At 37.8% G+C, this 24,696-nt stretch overlaps 2 protein-coding genes across 2 annotated transcripts in view; both read left to right on the forward strand.

Moving 5' to 3' along the window:
- LOC139135267 (pre-mRNA-splicing factor ISY1 homolog) overlaps positions 1-13,573 on the forward strand; it is a 16,535-nt gene extending 2,962 nt beyond the window's left edge. The window contains exons 3-9 of the mRNA XM_070702570.1: positions 597-757; positions 2,792-2,904; positions 4,000-4,117; positions 4,698-4,820; positions 5,540-5,658; positions 6,435-6,521; positions 12,426-13,573. Coding sequence (XP_070558671.1) covers positions 597-757; positions 2,792-2,904; positions 4,000-4,117; positions 4,698-4,820; positions 5,540-5,658; positions 6,435-6,521; positions 12,426-12,533 — 829 coding nt within the window. The 3' untranslated portion in view covers positions 12,534-13,573. The remainder of the gene's footprint in view (positions 1-596; positions 758-2,791; positions 2,905-3,999; positions 4,118-4,697; positions 4,821-5,539; positions 5,659-6,434; positions 6,522-12,425) is intronic.
- A 3,025-nt stretch (positions 13,574-16,598) lies between these two features.
- Positions 16,599-24,696, forward strand: part of LOC139135268 (haloacid dehalogenase-like hydrolase domain-containing 5) — a 31,283-nt gene continuing 23,185 nt past the window's right edge. Inside the window, exons 1-4 of the mRNA XM_070702571.1 lie at positions 16,599-16,796; positions 17,671-17,907; positions 19,493-19,605; positions 22,742-22,832. Of these exons, the coding sequence (XP_070558672.1) occupies positions 16,683-16,796; positions 17,671-17,907; positions 19,493-19,605; positions 22,742-22,832 (555 nt within the window). The 5' untranslated portion in view covers positions 16,599-16,682. The remainder of the gene's footprint in view (positions 16,797-17,670; positions 17,908-19,492; positions 19,606-22,741; positions 22,833-24,696) is intronic.

The following is a 24,696-nucleotide window of genomic DNA, read 5'->3' on the forward strand; positions in this document are numbered from 1 at the left end:
TGTCATGCTGCCAATATCACAGAAACAGAGAAAGAGTGTTTATTGTATTGTCTCATTAATATGGTGTCATATGTTTTAGGTATTTTGTGAATCCGTTCAAAAAAACAAAGCGAGTAAAAAAATATGCTGAGTGTTGGGATCCAGGTACTACTATCATTGCAACAGTAGTGACAATGTAGTTATGTTCACATGCAATTATCAGAGCTGCAAATCTCAGTTTAATCTCTATTTTTACCCCAATTGTTGAATGACTTGAGCTGAGTGGGGATTTTTTTTGACAAAACCACTTCAAGGATATTGTTGTGCTCTCTATCTCTATCTGATATATTCCTTGGCTTGCCCACACAAAATTAGTAATCAATAATCAAATCAGCTTACTCTAACTGCCTCCTATATAAATTTCATAACAGTATAATATAAAAAATAATATCCATGATAATATGTCCATCCATGCGAAAATAACACATGTCCTCAGCTTGAGTAATATATTTTTGTCCTCAACATTTGGTTAGTGCTTACTCCCCCTGCAATGGGGAGTTAGATGTGATGATCAGTTGACTGAGTTTAAGTTTTTTTTCACATCTGTGATAACACAGGACCACTTTGGCACGTTTCCGTGCAGCACAAGTGGCAGAAGGGAAAGTGAGAGAAAGAAGACCTTACTTGGCATCGGAATGTGATGACCTGCACAAGGCAGAGAAATGGAGAAGGCAAATTATTGGAGAAGTATCTCGAAAGGTGGCTCAGATTCAAAATGGTATGTTGTATGTGAAAAATTGATCTGGTATTTTTGAGTATAAGCATGTTTCATGGATATATTCTTACAGTTGTACCACAAAGGTCATGCTTTTTAAAAGGACGTTATAGACTTTCTGTCTCAATAAATCATTCTAAATGACTGACACTTTCACACCAGTGTTCTCCACATGTGGTTTTTGACGGGCGGTGCGCCCGGCTTCTTTTTGTCGACGCCCACCTTTAATCTCGCCCGCCCACCTTTGTTTTTTGTCGCCTAAACTGTTTTCACAGTCAGTTGTCCGAACAATATCTGAAAGCCCATGGAATAAAAATGACAGCAACTGACAACGTCCTGTTAAAGAGGTGCCGTTCACACATCTGTCGGTTTGTTTTGCGACTGCATGCAATCGTCAGTGTTCTCCCCAGGCCGTTTAACGGATCGGCCCCAATCCTGGTTTCATATCCGCCGATAATCTTTAGTAAATGTTGTTGTAGACCTATTGTTTCTCAGCGGCGATTTTGTCACTTTTATTTCAGCGAGCTTTTCCAAGTGTGAAACGGCCGTAGTGCCGATAGACATTGGTTAAGACTTCAATTCAAAAAGCGTGAAATGTGTTAAGCTGCCGACCATAGGCCTACAGACACAGTTCATTTCATACAACGGACAGAGAGTACACTAAAAGGCTCGGTGTTGCATTTTTGCCAGCAGCGGGCACTCAGTCAAAGCATCTATACTATAGGCAACTGCCATTGCCGCCAATGTCTCGTACTTGTAAGGATCCGAAGGTCAGGAAAAGTGATTTCCATCAGATGTGGCTGAAATCGTACGATTGGTTGAGAAAAATATCAGATGCATAAAAGTATGGTACTTCGCGTGTTCAGGTCGCGTTGCGTATCCGAGCCGAGTTAGCCATTTTGGGACCCGTGTACGTCCACATGACGTTAAAGCCATGTGTGTCACTTCCTGTCACGAATTCGTAACTTGCATGGATTCATTGGATTGACTCTGAGAAGCAGTTGCGTTTGATCAAGTTTCAAAATCCTTGTACGTTTTACAATATTTAAGGCACAATGAAATAAAAAGAAACTGCACGAGCTAAAATCATCATTCGTGTGATCATCCGAATACAGCAGCTATGTACGTACGGTTCTGTACTGTATAGTTCAAAGGTCAAAGGTCAAGAGCGCTCGCACGCTCGCACGCTCCACATAAACATGCATAGCAGCCTACGCCGCGCAGTTGTCGAAGTTTTGTACGTCTGCCGAACTAGGAGTCGATGAAATTTCAAATCTTTTTCTTGGAAATACCTGGTATCATTTTTTTCGGGCCTCCTTGTTATGAATCGAGTTTTAAAGTCAACGCATGTTTCTCTGCAGGCATGCTCCGCTGACTCCGCATTGTAACTTAGTGCATTATTCAGTCCCGTATCAACTTGTTATGGACGTAAAAAAAAAAAACGTTCATGGCTTTACCAATCCGGCTACAGACAAACATATAATAACAGAGGATCACATGAAAACGTGCCACCATTTGCCACCGATTATTTCGAACACTGATTACTTCTCATGTAGGCCTACTTCTGAATTTTCATGTGTATTGTTTGTATTAGTTCAATGTGCTTTTTTCACTTTTGATGTTTTATTATTTATTTAAAGTACATAAACAGGATTTAAATGTAAAAATAAATGGTGTAGCTTGCCATTAATCACTGCTGAATGGAGAAAAATATTGAAAATGTCAGAAGTCTATCTCATCACTGGAATGCCTTGTGAAAAGCCCTGGTGATATGTAAATTGTATGCAAATATTATGCAAATTAATACGCTAATTAGCCACCCGCCTTTAATTTTCATTTGTGGAGAACACTGCACACTTAAGAACTTGTACCAGATGAAGCTATGAAAGGCTGTTCAGAGGAAATGTTCAAGCAAAGTACATGAAGTACTTCCCTTGATAGGTTGATGTTACCTTGTCACAATATTGTACACTGATTTGAATTTTGAATTTATGTCATCAACTTACAAAATAATCCATTGTCTTCGTCTTTAAACAGCTGGGCTTGGTGAGTTCAAAATAAGGGATTTGAACGATGAAATCAATAAATTGCTGCGAGAGAAGAGCCATTGGGAAGTCAGGATAGTTGAACTTGGTGGTCCAGACTACTCCGTAAGTCCTGATTCGTTGGCAATTGTCAAATTTCAACAAAGGATCTTATTGAAACAATTAACCGTAAATGCCCTGAGACTTATTAGCTCATAAATTTGAGTGGTTGCACAATCATGCTTGAAACTTCTGACAGCAAGAAATGCTTTGGAAAACACTTTGTCAAAAAGAATTAAGCATACTTTCATTTTTAGCTCATATTTGGTTTTATATATAAATACCAAAAAGAGCTTATATGATGAGTCTAAGTGGCGTCTGTGTCTGTATATTTGTGGGTATGTGCGGATATATGTCCGTCACACACAAAGGCTCCCATACCGCCAAAGCTACTGTCTCAGTATTTGGTGTACAGGTAGATGTAGGGGTTGAGATGTGAATTTGTTCAAATGAACACATCAGTGTCAAAAATGTGCAAATGAGGTAAGAAAAAGCAAAATTCTGAAACAGGCTTGAAACAGGCTTACTCCCCTGACTTGAGTCACTTCCTGTCATTGTTTATGAACTGTTACATATTAACAGACCTGCTCAAACCATAGACATTAGAGGGGAGGAAGACTGTCTATGGTCAAACTAAGGGGGCTTAGCTGCCTTTCTGCTATGCATGTTGCTAAAGTTCTCCAGTACCTAAAGTTTCAGACCTTAATTACTTTTGTCATTCTTGTTTTTCTGGTTTAAATATTTCTTGTTGTTTTTCTGGTTGTACTGTGCAGAAATCATTGTCATAACATCAACGTAGAATTTTCCTGCACTGAACAGATAGAAACAACATTTATTATTGATCTTTGGTACCCATACTGGTATGTACCAATTCTGATCAAATTTGAGCGACACCGTATAATTGCGGTATTTTTTCATACAGAGTGCTTAATATCCGTTTCTCGTTGTTTTGCCCATGAAGTCATTAGTTCAAGGTATTGTAAAACAAGTCTGACTTGCCCACTTCCATGATGAAGTTTTCCCAAGTCTGACTTGCCCACTTCCATGATGAAGTTTTCCCAACAAAAAACAGGGGGATGTGTTTATTTGAATACTTTTTATGCAAGTTTTCTGTGCGTACAACATGCAGCTTTTCTCTAATATGTTTTATTTTCAAATCAGAAAATTGGACCCAAAATGCTAGACCATGAGGGGAAGGAGGTTCCAGGAAATAGAGGCTACAAGTACTTTGGTGCAGCCAGAGATTTACCTGGTGTTAGAGAACTTTTTGAACAAGAACGTAAGTTTTCTATGAGCTGCAGTTTGGTGTTCTGCCTGTTTATATGTTTATGTACGATTGTCCTCCACCACTTGTTTGAGTTTCCAGCTACGACTTTGCTAGTGATGATGTAGACTGTGGACAGTCCTTGTGGTGATGCTATATAATGTTATGCAAGCTTTACTGAGATACCCCACTGATGACAATGTATATGTGTAGTGTGCTTATGCCCACGTTGTGGTAATCTTTCAAACTTGGCTGTGTTTGATTGACAGTTTGTTTGAAAGTTAATGTAAAGATATTAAGTTGAACTCTGCAATATACAGTCTGATCAGATTATCAACAATTATATTGAGACCTTTAAATATATCTGTAGTTTGGTTTGGTTTAGATAACTGACAGCGAAACAGGTCAAAAAATAGTTCTTGGATACCTCTCAGTAGAGGGCGCTGTCTTGCACATCAACAATATGACTAATTATGCAACATTGGTCCTACACTCTGTCCACAAGCAATGTTGCCCACATTAATCTGCTTACCATAATCATGAGTGTGTCTGTGTTTCACTGCATTGACATTATTTTTTGTTTGTTTCTAATCAGCTCCACCTCCACCAAGAAAAACAAGGGGAGAACTGATGAAGAACATAGATGCCGATTACTATGGCTACAGGGATGAAGATGATGGTGTGTTAGTGCCTCTTGAATTAGACTATGAAAAGAAACGTAAGTACTGATGGTATACTACACTGTCTTCACCTGTTTAGTTTCATATTTCTTTTCAAAAGAATCATTGATTCGCTTTTTTTTTCAAGTTGAATCTCATGGAATTCCTTTTTTCTGCCTTTCAAATTCAAAACAACTCACTGTTAATTTTGAGTGTACTTGTAGCATTTCAAAAGTAAACATTAACATCAAGACTTCTGATCAGCATTAAATGAATGACAAATTTATCAAAGCGAACTTGTTAAAACTGTAAGTTTATGGACCATACAACCAGTTCGAGTGAAATCGTAGTATCATTGATAATATGCATAAGTACATGTAAACATAAAATTTTTAACAAGACTTTTGGAAATTGTGTATTACAGAATGACCAAGACGGTACTTTGTGACGTGAAATGTGATGAGAAAAATGATGAAAAATTAATGTCAAGTTATCTGATCAACACCTGCAGTAAAAAACACTGCAAAGAAAAGGGCAAACTTTGCCAAACTTAATTTCTGCAGTAGCCAATATAAGATACATGTACTTAGGAATATACCAGCCATCATTATCATTGTTCTTGGGCTAGCTTTTGACTTAATTGGACCCTGCAGTTGTGAATTAGAACCCTTCAGATGAAAGAAAATCACTTTGCTTTGAGTGATGAAATTGTTGTTTCCCATGCGGGAGTTTTAAAACAGGTCATTTTCATGCACTTATCGGATGTGTTTTGCCCCAGTGATTGCAGAGAGAGTAGCAGAGTGGAAAGAACAAAAAGAGGCAACAATGACGGGAGACGGAGCAAACAAAGAAGATGATGAAGAAGAAGATATCTATGCTGTCCCACCAGAATCAGATGTAAGTATTCTGATGATTTCCTTCCAACTTCCAATGTAGGAAATCATGACATTAAGTATACTACTATACTGGTTAAAATCATTGTTATTCTGCTCCACTGTTGATATATCTCTACACAAAAAATCAAATAGCTTGCTCAGAATATTCACTACCTATATTGACACAACTCCACAAAAATATGTGATGTAGAATGGCTTAGAAATTCTACTATATCCAGTTTATATTTACAACATTAACACCAGGTAACTATTGACATTTATTATACCAATCATTTCCAACAATTCCATTTTCAAAGCCTCATTCTCTATGAGTTCTTTCATCAACTCGACCAACGTCTTCTGATACAGAAATATTTTACCTTTACTGCCCCCCACAAAGATCAGGTTGTCTTCCTGATAGAAATGCACATCTTTTTTATTATTCTTAAACACTTATTGTTAATTCCATTCATGAAATGAAGTGATGTGAATTTTACTTCATCAAAAATATGTAAACATATTATATACATGTGTGAAAGAGAAGATAAAAGTAATCTCAGGTCTGGTGAGGGCCACAGAAATAGTTCTCAGTGAACTAGTGGAGTCTGTGTGACTAGCAAAAGGTATACACTGTGTTGAACAATTTGGATGGAAAATGGGGAAACACAATCTACTGATTGTGGTCACCAAAGTCTGTCATTTACCCCATGACTGAGAATAAGAAAAACAAAATATTTGTAAATTCATAGAAACTTGCAATCATACTGACACCATCTTTCTATTAAAACACATTGATAGTCTGAAGATGAAGAGAAGGACAGAGTTAACACAGATGAAGGACAACCAAGATATGTAGCACACGTACCAGTACCATCACAGAAAGAGGTGAGTAATTGGAATTTTCCACTGTCAGTGGTCTGACATGTCAAACAGTTTCTATTCAAGAACATGAAGTAAATAAGCCATCATATATCATCATTCTCCTCACTATAAATATCATTCCGCATAGAATGCATCCAGTCCATGGATATTAATATTGTTCAGACAGGAAGGAAGGCTGAAGCATGTTATCCTTGGCATGATAGGATTGTTACTAGCCCAAATGTATATTACTTTACAAAATTAGTCCTCTTTCCATGATAAATGACACAAAAACTATTGAGTGTCATTGATTTATTAGTCCTTTGGGCCTTTGGCCAAAGTACTAATGTGATGACGCGGCCTCTGTTGTTGCATACAGTGGGCCGTATGCTGTGACGCAGGTATCTCAGAAACGCTTCAGTAACTTTTTCTGAAATTTGGTCTGGTGGTCACTTTGGCATGTATCTCAAACGGTCTTTTTTCTTTTCTTGATTGAATCATTTTAAAGTCACTTTTTTAGCTTTTTTGTGAAAACCACTATTTTCAATTTTTCCTCAAAACCACTGATTTGATTATTGTGATATTTGGCATGGGTGTCGTATAGTTGAAATGCCGTCAGAAATGTTCAAAATTTGGTGATACATGCCTTGTATTATTTTTAACAATATTTTTATCCATTTTTATTTATATTTACTTGATTTTGACTCGCTTTCGTTAAAGCTACCGTCTGCGCATGCGCACAACTCTAGGACAAAATCTGAGTTGAGAATCGAATCGGACGCCATCTTGTTTCTCGTGTGGGCACATTTTTTACTTTGTGAACGTTTCACTGTGCATTTCAATATATTCTATAGTTATGACGTTGACAGTGATGCACTTTTGCGGCTGTCGTGTATTTTTTGGTACGAAAGGCGCCTTTGATCGACTGAAGAATGATGGTACCGGCAGGCATATCAGTTCTACTGAGGAAGTAATCCACTGGCCCGCATAGGTCAGGGACTCACTTAGGGGAGAACCACTTGATTTGTTGGGGGGGGGGGGTATGGAGGATTTTGAGAAAAAAAATTGTCACCAGGTGAAATAAAAGAAAAAAATAAGCCTGTAATGGCTTGAGAAAAAAAATTCTCATAACAGACAGAAATAAATAAAAAAGGAATTGTCATATGCAGTTGAAATGAAGCAAAATTTTGGAAATTCATTCTCATGTGTTCTTTGCTAGCATGCTGCCATAGGCAGCGCAAATGTTTCTACCACAAGCAATTCTCATGTGGTTTTTTTTTTCCCAGCACTTATGATATAAGCATTCACTACTTTACACCTCAGTGCACTCGATGTTTTCCTTCCCTTTTCTGACCCAAGAAATCATATTTCTGGATTTCTGTTGCAATATCTCAATGGTACAGGCAATATCTAGATGGGACTATTTGACTTCTGTACATTGTGAAAATTGAAAACACAAGACAGGAGTCAATAAACTAGTGTAAAAACCAATATATTATTCTCTCAACATAAATATGTTAGAAAGATTACAAGTTGTCAAAGAAAAATTGAGGAACAACAAATATAATGAAATACAATGTGTGAGCCTTGTTTCTCTGACCACAAAGATAACATCTCCCCTGAGAACTTAAAAGAATTGACTGTTATAAAGAAAAGCAGGTATAGTACTGATCACTGTTGATTTGCCAAAAAAGTGTTCTATAATTTAAAGTTGTATATATACTAGACTTTCTATTTTGTTTTCATTCGTTGGAATGTAAAATGAATATATAAAACCATCCTGTGATATGTGAAACACTGGCTTAAATTTGAAAAATTGCACTGCTACTCCATTTGATAAAAAAATTGATGCAGGTGTGACAGTTGAAATTAAAAAATGCTGTCTCTCTGACAAAAAAGTTCCCATACCCACTTCCTGCATACCCCCCCCCCCCCCCCCCCCCCGAAATCAAATGGGTCTCTCCTTAATATGCGCATGCGCATATAACTAGTTAGCGTTGTTTTGCACGGACCAGCTCCTGGCAAGGACTTTGAAAAATCAAACCGACGCTGTCTTGTTTCTCGGTCTTGTGCGAATGTTGACGTTTTGAAGCTTTTAGCATTTATTTGATGATGTTTTGTAAATATGAAGTTCACGGTGATTGTATTTTTGTTGCTGTCATGTATTTTTTTGGCACGAAACGCTCCTTCGTTACCGGCGAATCCATTGCTTTAGCGAGGCAATCCCACCGCGGCCCGTTAGTAATAGCTGGGTGAGAGCGAGAGAATTCGCTCTGTCCTTCTACCTCCATGTCATAACAAACTAGCGTCGTTTTATGTTGATGTACTGTCCTTTCGACCAGCGATAACTTTAAGTTTTCTGTTTCTTTTGGTAATTTCGACAGTTGTGCATTGATTTTGACATCATTGTTGAAGACAGTGTGTGCTTTAGACTGTCGACAGTCCTCGTGCCTTTTGGTAGCCGGTAACAGACACTTCGTGTTCGTGTCGGCTACATGGGACGAATCTGCCCTCGTGCCTTCTTTGACCGGATCCGGAGTCACTTGCGGTAGTAATCCAACGTAGGCGATCGAGCGCCGAAGCATCATTGTTGAAGACAGTGTGTGCTTTAGACTGTCGACAGTCCTCGTGCCTTCTTTTGACCGGATCCGGAGTCACTTGCGGTAGTAATCCAACGTAGGCGATCGAGCGCCGAAGGCGCAAGGTCGAGTGCCGAAGGCACGAGCTTGTATAAATACCGAAAGCTACGCGAGACCAAGCAGTACAAGCGACTGGCGAGAGTCTATGTGTGCTTATGTTGACCGATTTACGCGCACTTCAGAATCACGGCATAATCCGACATGGTAATTTGGCATGATCATCAGATCATACATGATCCGAGATTGCACTTTAGCAAGGTCACGATAACTAATGTTGTTTGTTTCACTGTGGTTTAATACCTATAGGGCCTATTTCCACTAAAAGACTATTAGAATTTCCTCCTGGCTACTTTGAAATCGTGCACTGGCATGCATGTAGTTGTCAACATCACTATGCTTGAATGTAGTAGACTCTTACTATGAATATATCGACTGTCACTGCATATTGCATATGTGTGCAAGTCACTCCATATCATATCAAAAATGTAGTATTGCGACGTTTGAGCTGCCACAAGCCAGAATTTACAGTTTATGAGAAAGTTATCTTACATGTAAAACTCAGTTCTACTGTGAACAAAATGCAAGCTATGTTGCTTAACTATGGTGAATAACATAATATTTTGTACCTATCACCGTGTCAGAAAATCAGAAGGAAACAACCACTCAGACAAACTCTGGTCAGGATGATACTGTCCAATTTTAATATGTCTCTCGGCACACACTAGATACTCATGACTGTAAAACAACATTTCCATATAATTGTATATTCAGTTTTTATATTTAGTTTGCTTTTCACCATATTCTATGTCCTTCCCTGCACTACATAATTCAAAATTAAATATTGTTTTTGGCCTATACATACTTGAGGGGTAAGCTTATTTAGTCTCATACATTAAAGATGCACTGTTGACCTTCAGAGTCCAAACTTTTTATCATTGTATTGTAGATAGGTGTACACTCCAAATACTAAGTACAAGTGTGGTGAGTGTAACAAGCAAATTTTTTAGTCAATGGCCCAAATTTATTTTCTATTTGATGGACAATAAATACATGTGTAATCAATGCCAACAATCCAGTTTAAGTAATTTGGTTTAGATTAGCCATTGTCCATTATATTACAATAGTTTGTGGCTAAATTTTCTCCCCTTCTGTATCATATAAGTTCACCGTTTCCTGTTTTAGATATTGTTGATCCTATTGAGTTCCATCTCTTATTCTTGATTCACTTTCACATTAACTTTCATTTATGTCCAAACAATTTGACTTTTTGCCAGATTTCACATTTATGGCAAATAATAAACAGTAAGGAGGCACAAAGGACGTCGGTGCCCCCGGGCCCCATGTTGAATTCTATTTTGGTAGTTCTGTATATTTTTGTCCAGCTGCACATAATACATCCATGATCCACTATGCTCTGAACCTAAACTACAGAGTTTGTATTCCCCCAAGCAGCTGATTTCATGTTGTAACTTTTGACATGAATGAAAACCATTTTATTAATCAGAGCGATTGTAATAATAAAGAGATAAATTATTGCCTCTTGACATAGGTCGTCTCAGCACATACATTTTAAAAAGCATCTGCTTCAGTTTTACTTATAACTCCCCATATTCAAGAATTGTAAGGGTTACCTTATAACCTGTCCACCCCTAATATTGTATGTGGTGCTGACCACATCACAGAATTCACATAGAAAAGAACAGCTGATCATGGTTACACAGTTCAATTGTGAGCTGAAAGTCCTGAGCTTTGCCTATGCATTTATGTGAGCACTATGCTCCTAAAAACAAAGAGAAACATCAAGGTGTAACTTGCCAGCAAAATATTCTGAAATCCTAAATTTAATAGATGACTATATAGGTGGCTATTTTAACCCTTTGAGCGCCAAAGTCTATTTTTGTCCCCTCTATAAAATAAACCCCAGTCAATTTTTCTCAGATTTTTGCCAAAATTTTGAGAAGAAAATGTAGCCAAATAAATGTGATGTCCATTTGGTCCAAAATTATTACAAAATTACAGAAAAATTCATAAAAATTGATAACATTTTGCTCTAAACTTTTGGCGGGAGAAAATTACAGCGCTCAAAGGGTCAAAGTGTATGAAGTTGGAGATGCCCTTTTTTAGGTCTCTGTTAATCGATAATTGTCTTGATATCTGTAACCTTACATTATCAGCAAAATGGCAGCTATGAATAACCATCACTGCTATACATAGAAACTGGATGCAAATAGCAGTATACATTGAAACACTGCCTGGTGACACAGTAATGTAGACACAGATATAACTGATAACTGAGAGTATTGTTTCCAGTCAGGGAAGCACACACTGATAACGTGAGATATGCTGCCAAGATCTGAATTGTTGATTCACCTGTAACCCATTGTCCTGCTGTGTGCCCATCATTAAAAAGGGTATAGAACCAAAGCCTATTTTCAGCAGAGTGGAATGTCTCAAATATCACCATAGTGGTGCTATGCTTTGCAGTTTACACAAACCAAAAATCCCCACTTGAACATGGTGTTTGCCACGTGACTTTGTTGGCTATTATGTGTAGACATTCCTTAATTTCACTGACTTAGCAAGATAGTTGCCCTTGAATGCCAGTGTCTTGGCACCTTGGAAATTATGCAGATTGCATTGGTTTGGCACAATTAGAATATGTATTGGCAAAATGCAGGGGTTGTAGACAAAGGAGCCATCTTTTGTAAGCATGGATGTAATATAATTATCCATTTATTTATATATTTTTAATAAAGAACAAAATGCACTGGATCAATTCACTTTCAGAGCTTATTTGGCCAGTAATGGGGATTACCTTACCCAACAGATTATTACCCTTACTCGAGTCTTCTTACAGACAACAGTCAGATCACTTAATTAGCATAGCATTACCAGGGTTTGGCAAAACTGTAAGAGCAAAGGGAAACAGTTGTCAGAACTGCGCCTGTGCGAGTTTCTTGTTTACAATGTATTCCTCACACAATATCTAGATGCACCTCATCATCATAGCTGCAACATTCAAATTATACCATGTAGATTATGACAAACATGTACCATCGTACCTTGAATACAATGTTTACATTTGCCGTGTGGGTCCCATACGACCTTTGAGCACAGTTCCAGTGACTGTATCCCTTTAAGTTGGAGATCAGAACATTGTCAATGAGATACCAAAGATACCATAATTGCATTTGCATTCCTGACTTTAAAAAGTGATGAGCCCTCGCATTTCAAATCATAACTAGGCCTGTTCTACGCTTACTGTTATCTTCTGTCTTCACTCATTCAGGTTGAAGAGGCTCTACTGAGGAGGAAAAAGATGGAACTGCTTGGAAAATATGCCAGTGAATCACTTATCCAGCAAAGCGATGAAGCAAAGACACTGATGGGACTTTGAAATAACTGTGTTCAAAGATAATCATCAACAAAATGTAGAGGATAAAACATGGAGATTGTCACATAATAGCCAGTCTGATATTCCATCCACTGCCATTGTCAGACACAGCCAGATTGTGTAATCTCCTAGGAAACACACAGGATTTACATGGTTTTGTACATACAAGAAATTTGGTAGTATCCAGTTATCTGGGGTACCATTTAATATACAGCATAAAGGCACTTTTTGATTCCATGCATCCGAAACTGACTTTGCAGACTACAGATAGGTACTTACTCAGTCATTTGTAATACCGGTATATACAAAATAGAGGGAACCTCTGTGTCAGTGGAATAGACACTTTCAGTTGACAGTGTCAGTACATCACATGTATCATGACCACTAGGACTACTTGTGCCTGGAAATGATGATGTCAACAGGGTTTCACAGGATTGCCATGTTGTACGACCAGGTTTCTATATTTTATTACAAGCCTGAACCGAGAGAAGGATAACACTGTAATCAAGGTGTATCACAATGTGCAAAGACTAAGAGACAGCACAAGATCCCTAAGAAGGAAGATACCAGAAGTGTTCTCTTCCAACATCAGCCAACCAGAAATAACAAATGTACATCATAACACAGCTTTTAATCTGAAGAGACTGTGAGACCTGTTGAAGTACAGCAGTTGATTCCCTGTGTAAAGTATTGATGTGAATACTTCACAAGGTGCTGCCTGGAATGTTCACTCTGACTACATAAAAAATTTTGTCAGTGAATAATATTAGTACAAATCCTGTGCACAAATACTGACAAGTGTTTCTGTTGTAAACCAGGGTGAACTTGACTATGTTTATATTTCTAAAGAAAAGCAAAACACATTGCTAACTGATATTCCTTGTTCATTCCAACCTTTTATGAGATCAGGATGATTGACAAACAAGAACAAAGAATGTTTGCATCTCTTCAGAATATCTGGAAAAATAGAATTTTTTTAATTTTGAAAGTAAGTTTTGTAATGTACATTTAGCATCTTCTCATTAAAATATCTCTCGTAAGTACTTGGTTGTTTGTGTAATCTTTAAAATTTGAGTTTCAATATCCCTGGGGCACACCTGCAGTTACCTTGGTTGATCGGTTCTCCAAGGTATGTGGTTAAGTGTATCTATAAATATCTTTGGCATATCTTGAGTGCATTAGCATGGGATTTTGCCATGTCTGTTCCTACATATTGGGTTTCCCTTAAAGTGGCACTCCCACTTGGTAACATTTTTAAAGCACATTTTTTTAATGCCAATTGTCGATAATTGAAGTGGCGACCGCGCGGATCACGAGATATCGATAAAAACATGTCCTCAAAAAAGTAAAAGTTTGAATTCCGGTGGCCCACCTAAATTCAGCTTCCGAACATCGAACGTTCGGCACTGGGGCCATTGTCAACTAAGCTATGGAGTACGAGTCTACGCTTACGCTGCTGTCTGCCACAGTACCACTCTCGTCGGTGGTCGGTCATGACCCCTGGGGGAAAGCCGACTCTTACTGAATCCGAGAAAAAAACGGAAAACAAAGTTTTGATTCCACCAGAATTCGCATAGGTGACTAGCACAGTTACGTGCGGTTGATTACATAGCGGCCGCCGAGTGGTATGCATAGACGAATACCACGCGTGCGGCGTACTGTGTGGCAGACGACAAAATGTAGTAATCGTGGGGGCTAATATTTGACACGTAAAAACTTATGTTTATGTGGTATTGGTTAAAAATATAGTAGTACAACTGATTGAGAATAATGAAAACGACAAAAACTAAGGAGAAGTTTTACAAAACTTACCTAAGGTAATGGCATAATGCTGTATATAAAGTCTTTGCAGTGGGAAGTAAATTAATTGCGTCATTCGAACTTATTGTAGACTCCCTAGAATATCGTCAATCAGCACAACAACAAACCTTTGGGGATTTCGGGTCAAAATCAGAAACGATCGTAAAACTTTGGGATGTGAAAAATACGCTCGGGAAATGACATGTTTTTATCGATATCTCGCGATCCGCGCGCAGTCGCCACGTCAAATATCGACCGTTGGCATGAAAAAAATGTGTTTTAAAAATGTTACCAAGTGGGAGTGCCTTAATGTCTCCCCGTGATATGTGAATAGTAAAATTTCATGAGGAACCTCACAGCAAGGACAGACCATTCACACAATGTATTTTCTACCAAAGAAGACGACATGAGTTCATATTTCCCTGTCAACATTGCATGTCAACATGGTATTATTCAGCACTTGCATTCAACTTTCAAAAATGTCAAACTGTGAACTCTTTTGTTCATGTTCTGTGGTTCCTTCTGTTGGAATTTTGAAATTGATTTTCTGTAAATCCTGACATCTGAATTTGGGATGACTGAATTCACACATTGTTACTGGTTTGAAGTCCTGGTCCATTATCACCATGGTGGTATTGTGATTCTTTGAAACAGTGAATGAATGACATGAGCATGCATGATATTGGCATCGGTACTACCTTAATAAGAGGATACTGAATACCACAGGAGAATGAAATATGATCATAAAACAATAAAATAATTCAGAGAGAAGAACAAAAATTCTCCTGTGTTTCAGTGTATGTTGCAGTTATCTGTAAATTAATAATTTTCTCTGACAGTTCATCAAGTTTGCTTTTTCACATTTGCAATGTGCAGTGACTAGCTGACACCCAACTGCAAGATGTGTTACAACTCACCCATTGTAAGTTCACGTGTAAAATTAATCAAATTTGGTGAAGCCATCTGAAAGATGAAAACAAAATGTTAAAAGTTAATTACATGTAAAGATGTAAATTCCAATCATTGGACATGAAACCAGTGTCCCTCACTTCACCTACATGTTGTTATGAGGAATAGCACTTTACAACTTTCATGAATGTTACACCACAGTATCTCCAATGTATAGAGCAAGTTTTGTCAACTTTGACCTAGTCATTCCAGATATATAACTCTAATTGGGAACGTTCGTTGAATATGCAAATTTGTAATTAGCTGAAGTAAAATGCTAATGACTTTCAAGAATGTTATACTTTATCTTCAATGTACATGGCAAGTTTTGTCAACTTTGATACAGTCAATTCATGAATATCCCTTATTAGGAAAGTTCATTAAATATGCAAATTAGTAATCAGCCAATCTCAACTTGAATATTATAGGATCTTCATTGTACGTAGCAATTTTTGTCAACTTTTGGTTCAGATGTATAACCCTAATTGGCAGAGTTCATCAATTATGCAAATTAGCAACTAACTTAACTTCATAAGCGCATCACCAGATTGGTAACTATGGAAACCGGTCCGTACATCGTTCAAATGGCCCGCTTAAACGCCCCCGGATGTTCCTACCAAAATCAAACACAGTCCCTCGAATTTGTTGAGGGACTGTGAATCAATGCACTGATTTGCACTCACATCGATGTAATAAATCCTAGTGTGATGAAAATTTGCATTAATTCTTTAGTCAAATTTTATTTCTGCAATCATTAATTACGCAATTGAGCATAAAACATGTAAGTAAGCCACACCCTCCAAAACTAATCAGTTCTTGGCATTTGTAAACTGAATCTATGTATCAGATTTGATTCTGATCCGATATGCCGTTCTTGAGATATCTCGCCAACAGAGAGGCAGGCACCTGACCGGCAGACGGATACACTGATCAGAATGGCATGCCATCGCTGCGACCCCGAGCTGCTATATTAAACAAGAATTGGTATACTTTTTTGTGTCCCAAAAGTGTTTTTTTTTTTAAATTCATTTTGAACGATATTTATATTCTTTTAAAACTTCGTCCCCAAAGGTTTCGGGGACAGTGAGCCTTCTATAGGCCACAGAGTACCCCCCTCCCCCGATCGCAACTTGCTGGCAAGGCCAGCTGGCTACCATCTTCGCTTGCCAAGGAAGACTCCTGTCTGGCTAACGAGCTGTGCGAGCGGACGATGGCTGGCTACGTGCAGTGACCAACTTCCGCTGTTTACCGTAACAGTGTACCCCCAATCGCGCATCATGTGACACATTTTCTGCGATTTTATTGGTCACGCCCACCCCGTCTACTGTCGTTCATGCATATCTAGACCGGTCGATCAACGTCAGGCTGTACATCGTATCGTATCTGCCACAGCGGGCAGCGGCAATGGCGATGTCATCGCCGATTAGTAGGGGCATTTACCGACAACTTTCGTCGATTTTACGCTCAGGTCTTAACGCCGTACCAAACAGAAGTAATGAAGGAAGATATCGGTTGGAGGTAAGCTGGATCTATCGCTCGATCATAGTTTGGAAGGATGATGAAACATCTTGTGTATTCGTTTCTTTGTGCCACTCCAACGGCGAATATTCGGCGTACACTGTCCGATCGGATCAGCTGATCTATCAGTGCTGAGAGTGAATTTTCTGAAGAATGGATTCGTCTTCTTTATCCATGATATACGTCTTATGTTGAGTAATTGTATTTTTAGAAAACGACGTTTCCGAAATTTTACCGGCTTTATTATAAGAAGGGTGTGGAAGCCGTAGGCCCAGATCCATACCGGGTACCCGGGTTTACATCACAGAAGCGTCCTACGCCATCTCATTCCGTAATATGGTAATTTAACCTTCACAACTCCCGGCAATTTGCATTGTTATGGTAATTTTTTAGGCTTTCGATTATTATCGCAGAAATTTTCGAAAGAGCAATATCTTCATAAAAAAGGTTGAAAACTATACGGAGTGAAACAAAAATGACTCTGACAGTGACACCAAATTTTCGACTTTGCTCTACACAGCCACCTTTAAATGACTAATAATACAACAGCTCTCAGAAAATACATTTCTGTAGTCTCATTTCCGTTTTAGCATGTAGGTAGTGGTAGTTAGCAACAAAAACAAAGCCTCCGTGGTATAGAAATTCTGGGCTACAAACTTTATTAGTGTAAAACCACATTTTCGATCTGATGCGGCTAGTTTTCTTTGTGGATGTAGGTCGAATTATGGTTTACGCGATAGAATCAGTTCTTTATAGTATTAAGCCCCAATTTAAATAATTCTTAAAGAAAGCATATTGTTATATAACTCATTCTTCAAACAATAAGAACGGCTTTTAAACAGATTTCTATCTTAATTTTCATTGACTGTGACAGGGTCATGCCAGGCAGTTCTGCACGGGGAGAGATGTACAGCCAAACTTCGGAATACTATTTGACATAGATGGGGTCCTTATGCGGGGAAGAAGAGTTTTACCAGAAGCCATAGATGCATTCAAGAAACTGACAGATACGACCGGCAGTTTTCGAGTACCAGTTGTCTTTGTGACCAATGCTGGGAATTCATTGCGTCAAGACAAGGCTAAACAGCTTTCAGCAAATCTAAGAGTTCAGGTAAACCTGTCATAGTCAGTTTATATTTGAAAAGTAACTTCTAATCATTATTTTCTGTTACGGATAATAATGTATGATATATTCATGTCCAAAAGTCACAGCCGATATTGTCAATACAATGCATTTTTTTATCCACATTATCAATAATAAAAAGATAGAGATAAGTGTCATTTTAAGTCCCCAATTACCCAGATTAGACATGTTACATTTTTTTGTTGCCTATTATTGTTACATTTTAACTATATGCCTGACTATAATCATAGACCCTCGAGGTTTTTCTCAAGGGTCTATGCTAATTGCTATAACATTATATCATAAAAACCCAACAAATCAAACTTTACCAGGAGTTTACATGTAATGCACCTTTGAATGTTATGATGATCATGATGGCCCTGGACTGGGGGGTTGGGTCTGTGATACTAAAAATCTCTAATCTCTGGATTAATTTTTAGCACATGCATTTCCTGATGCTTGTCCAGTACTTATTACAGTACGAAGTCAGATAAATTCCTACAATTGAAATTAAATTATTCCAGTACTACCGTAGTTTTTATTTCCACAAAACATCAAAAAATTTAAAATGTGACAATTTGTCCTTCCTTTGGTGGAAAGAAAATATTGTTGTTTGAAAGATTGTTACCACCTTTGTTACATGATCACTCAGGACAGATTTTCCATATTCTGAGTGTATGTGATTTGACAGTTTACAGTCCAAAAATCTATGATATTCAATACTGCAATATTGCTGGTACTTGGTAATAGCACAACCACTGCACATTATCAAAAATATTCAATTGGAAACAAAAGCAATGGAGCCAGGACACAAGCCTATGGGAATCTATTCCAATACCATTATAAATAAATACTAGTGATCATGGAAACTGATAATGTTTGGAGGAATAATTTGTGTTGACTTCAACAATATTTATGTATAGAATAAGATTTTCATTGTGTAAGTGGATTTTACTGAACAAAAATATTTTGCTTAGTTTGTTCAGTGTAAGTAGAATATTTTTCTAAGGGGAGATGGCACTGCAAGAGAAATGTCTGTCAGGAGACGCATATCTAGATATCAGCACAGACAAGAAGGAGACTCCTTGTCTCTGATATCAGGTAATATGTAAACCGAGTGGACAACACAGCTGGCTGGTTGTAACCTTATCGCCTCACTATGATTTGACCTTTGGCTTAGTTCACTACTACACCATCCAGTGTGATGATAGGTATTACCACACTGAGACTGTAGGTTGATTCACCTCCATACAAGTATACTGTCACTCAGAAGTGTTAGTTATGTTAGTGTTGAGAGCTGAAATTTGCTTTCCTTCAAATAAATGTCCCTGTCACTGTACAATCCAATATTTGTACATTGAGATCTGAATTAGTTTTGACTCAAATAGAAAATAGGATTTCTTCATATAATTTATTTTTCCCATTCACGCAGTTCTCAATCATTTATTAAGTTACTTGATTTCTTGCCATAGAAAATGAATGTGACTCTCTCTTAACTTGTCAAAAAATTTTTTGTTGAAAATTTCTGAACAATAGCTATATGACAACATGACAAATGGTCTTCTTTTTCCAGGTATCTGCAGAACAGGTGGTCATGTCACACAGTCCATTGAAGATTTTTGAACAATTCCATGATAAACATATATTGGTCTGTGGCCAAGGACCAATCAAAGATATTGCAAAATTGTATCCTTTTCTTATGGTTTACAGATAGAGAAAGATCCAGAATTACCTTTGGAAAGGGAGGCATATGGCATATATGAATATTGTTCATTAACAGTAACTCAAAAGTTTGTATTTCAATAATGCCCATGGTGATTTTGTCTTTTGAATTACAAGTTCTGTTCATTGGGAATTCACACTGCAATCTCGTACCATCATGCAGAGACCTCTTTTAGCATACCGGTCCTTATGATAATTAATAATAATTTATTCATTTATAAAGCGACTAAATCCACACAAATAGTGTGATCAGAGACGCTAGGTAAAATACAATCAATTTTAAAAAGGTTACAAGAATTAAAAACAAAACAAAAACAAAAAAATACAATGAATGAGTTCAGTTAAAAGCAGAATTAAAAGAAATGTTTTAAGACTTGATTTAAAACTTGTCAGGCTTGGGGAGCGACGAACCTCAATTGGAAGATTGTTCCATAAAAAGGGGGCGGCAATACTGAACGCACGATCCCCATATTTCTTTGTGCGCGACCTGCTTTGACACAGTTTAAATTGGTCAGCGGACCTTAGATTACGGGTTGGGACGTACAAATTAACCATGCTAGAAAGATAAGTTGGACCGAGTGAATGGATACATTTAAAGGTGAATATAAGAATCTTAAAAACAATACGTTGAGACACAGGCAGCCAATGCAACTGAAACAAAATCGGGGTGATATGCTCAGTGACTCTTGAGCGAGTTACAATTCTGGCAGCTACATTCTGGATACGTTGAAGGCGATCAATTGAATATTTCGGAAGACCATAAAGAAGCGAATTACATGAATCAATGTGAGATGTCACAAAAACGTGAATCGGCTGTTCCGTGTCTGATCTAGAAAGATATTTGTGAATATTTGCAATGCGTCGTAAGTGAAAAATACCGAAACGGCATATATTGTTGACATGAGGGTACACTGTAAGACCAGAATCCAGGATAACCCAAGGAATCTTTGTCTGACATTGAACAGGAATCAATGTTTCACCGACCCGTATCCCCCGTATTCTATCATCCAAAGCATTACTGAAAGATGCAGAGAAAGTTACAAATTCAGTTTTATCATCATTCAAACAAAGGAAATTAGCAGACATCCAGGACCTAACTTGTGAAATACAAAGTTCAAGATTGCTGGCTGTCGCAGAAGCTTCATTGATCTTAAAAGACATATATAATGATGAATCATCTGCATAAAAACTATACAGGCAACCATGACTTGCAACTAATTTCCCCAAAGGAGATGTATATACATTAAATAGTATAGGGCCAAGAACGGACCCTTGTGGAACCCCGGTATCAATTTGACGGAAACATGATTTTGTGGAATCGATAATAACACACTGGCTACGATTAGAAAGATATGAGCGGAACCAATTAAGCGCATTTCCTGAAACACCAAGAAGGTCTGACAGCCGACTTAATAAAATATTATGATTAACGGTATCGAACGCTGCAGAAAGATCAAGTAAAACCAAAAATGCATCACGTTTTGCATCAAGTGCTAACAATATGTCATTAGTAACCTTTAAGAGAGCAGTCTCTGTGCTGTGACCAGCTTTGTACGCAGATTGTAACGGATCACTCAGGCAATGACTAGCAATATGATTGGTCAGCCTAGTAGCAACTATGCGTTCTAATACCTTTGATAGGAATGGTAGGTTAGAAACAGGCCGATAATTTTTAAGAATCTCATGATCAAGAGATGGTTTCTTGAGAAGAGGTTTAACAACAGCATGTTTAAAATCAGTGGGTACAATACCATCACGTAAAGAGTCATTGAAGAGTTCATTTATGTACGGTAGTAACACCTGTAGGATTTCTGGCTGCTTCAGGATCTTGGTAGGAATTGGATCTAGGCAACATGTGGACGAAGGAGATGACCGAATGGTACGCAAGACTTCCTCAGTGGTTGTTGGCATTAAAGATTCGAAGCGACACTCGGGTTTCAAATCGCAGATCGGTGACGAGCGTTGATGGTGAAGATCGTCGGATGACTGGCTCAAGTTCGAAACTAGAGACTTCACACGATGTAAAAAGAAATCTGCAAAGCGATTGGCGATTTCTGACGGGTTATCATGCTTCGGAAGATGAACAGATCTCCGAGGTTGGCCGATTAACCGTTCAACGATATTAAACAACTGTTTCTGGTTGCCTTTGCTATTGTCAATCAAGTCTGAATAATAATGACGTTTGGCGTTTTCAACGAGGCGAACAACGTGAGTCCGCAACTCTCTGTAAATCTGCGATGTACTTCTAGTTTAGATTTTCTCCAAATCCGTTCAGCTTTCATTCTTTGTGATCTTGCGTTCGTAACAGACTTGGTGATCCATGGTGCAGGTTGTCTATTTTGAACAAATTTCACACGCGTAGGGGCATGGTTGTCAAATGTGTCACGTAATACGCGATTCATTATGTCCAATTTCTCGATACCTCGGTGTTTGGCTGAAGCTGAATTGATGATGAGAGATCATTGGCGAATGAATCAGCAGAAAAACATTTCATGTTTCTTGATATTATACGCTGCCGATTTTCTGCAGAGCAATGGCGATGGTTGACAGTGAAAAGCAAAGGATAGTGATCAGATATGGCATAGATAGGTTCAACTCGGACGTTGGTAATGGTAGTATCATCAATGCGTGTGATTAAGTGTCAATGGTATGACCAGCACGATGAGTGGGACCGGAGATCCATTGACGCAGGGAGAAAGAGTCAAGTAGATCACGGTATATAGATAGCCAAGTCAGTAAGCTTGATTTTGTTTATCAACTGTTTCAAAAAATCACCGTGGAAAAGAATTGTCTTGTTTTTCTGTGCAGCATTTGTTGCACATAATCTACGTCGTCAAACAAAGGGAACACTTTTTGATCAGCAATAAACAAGACTGTGCACACATACCAACCGGTTCTTCATTGTGTTGGCTGACCGTATTTCAAGGTCATCATGTTGGCAACCATAGTGGAAAGAGAATGATGCAATGTCAAATCCCAGCATTGCAAAGAATAGCTTTGGCATATCACCAAAGAAAAACTTTTCCCTTTGAAATCTTCAGTTTTCTGACTTTTGTCACCCTGCATTTTTTTCCTTAACATAATTTTTTTGTAAATACAGTTTGGGTTTTAAAAATATTACAACAGTTGATGAATTCAGGGAATGTTTTCCACTTCTGGATATGGTGGATCACAAGAGAAGAAAATCAGCGGTGAGTGTCTATCTTTGAATGTATCACATCTTTAGACTCAGATTAAAATTTACAGCATGCAAGACAGTAAATACTAAATATTTGCTCACTTTTGACACAACTTTCACCATTCTGCACAGCAGGCACAGTTTTTCCACTACTCAGCACTGCGTATCCTTTGGTTCAAAACTAGAATTGGGTTGTCAGCCTAGGGATAAATGGCCACAGTATTATACGTTGAATTGTGTTGACTGTACCGTGTATGGTAGTTGCTGGTAACGTTTGAGTAGAGTTTACACAACTTGTGTATGGGCAGCATCCAAATGAAAAATAGTGTTTGAATCATTGAGACAATGCTATAAATTAAAGAGGAAACAGTGTTTTTGTTGTGTTTTGAAATATAAAAGGACAAATTTTGGTTCATTTGAGGATAAGGCAAGGCCACTAGCTTCTACAATAGATAGTGGGGTATAAGAGGCTGTCTATGAAGTATGGCTTTGCCAATCAGTCAAATCCAATTTGCATACAATTCCTGTAAAGGGAGCAGTAGAAGTTCAAAAGCCTGGGTATTGAGACATGTCCAGCACTGATGCATTATAAATAGAATAAATGCCCTTTCTATCGATCAGTGCTTTGTGTCTATCAGACACAAACAATGCCCCAATCTCCCATGGTTATTGTTCTACTTTGATGTTCCCAGGTACACCCATAATGTATATAATCAATAGAGGCTCATGGTTGCCTTTTCTTTTTGCCCTTTAAGTTTTCATTTTGCACATGATACTCACATGGGCTTTACATGTGATGTGAAGGTCAAAACTGTTTTGTGTTTGTAAGAAATTGAATCATTTGCTAGATTATTTAAATCATGTACGTATATAAATGTGACAGATTAGATAATATGTTTGTAGCAATTTAGGGTGCATCAGAAGTTCAGTGACCTTTAACTGTTACATAATCTTTTTCTGCGTGGTCTCATGATGACGTTTATCAGTGATGTAAAAAAAAACAGGCATCTTGTGTAAATGTTGTTTTTGCTTTCATAAGGTGATTTGTCATTTATGATTTGTGTGAAGGTTTCTAATATAAAGGTAGGGGAATCGATCCCAGGGATCGAGTTTGTTCTTGTCTGTAAGAGGATAATGAAGGTGTTATAGCCTTTCATTTTCCATTGAAATCGTAATCTAGAAAGTAAATTTCCTAGCAAGATAATCTAACAGCTGAACCATGCCTTTAAGTGAATAATTTGTAGCAGTAAAAACACATAGATCTGCTTGAAATATTTTACTGTAGAAAAAGTGCCATAAAAAAACTAGAAATATGAAATCTTTCACACTTTGTCCAGTATGGTGCATCTGTTTTCTTGTATTATGGATTTTCAATGAGTTCAACTGACAAGTCTATTGATAGAACAATTGGAAAATGAAATTTAAAAAAATTCAAACAAATACCAGAAAACCCCCTAATAATTTACATCCAAGTGTTGTACAGTTCTAAAATCACAACTTCATCCAAACAGCAGAGAAAGCAGATGGCCATGACTGCAGAAACCATTTTAAGGTCACTGTGACCTTGGAAAATGCCTTAGTCATGTCATGTCAATGACTGCTGGAATACACATCTCTCTGTGTACACAAGGCAGTACACTGTGAATTATTGATTCTTCCTTTTAAACTCAACAGTGCTTTTGATAAATTTCCATGTCTTTTGGTTTGATATAAACACTTGGAATGGTCATTGGAGTACAAAACCACAACCACTGTAAATTTTGTAGCTGTTTTTAGAATGTAATTGGTTTTATGGCAAGTACCTTGCAAATCATATATCATAATGATAGTAATGTAAAGTTACTGTCTATGTGCCATATAAACTATTTAGGTCATGA

This window comes from Ptychodera flava, chromosome 6 (genome assembly GCF_041260155.1).
Source record: "Ptychodera flava strain L36383 chromosome 6, AS_Pfla_20210202, whole genome shotgun sequence".
Classification (NCBI taxonomy): domain Eukaryota; kingdom Metazoa; phylum Hemichordata; class Enteropneusta; family Ptychoderidae; genus Ptychodera; species Ptychodera flava.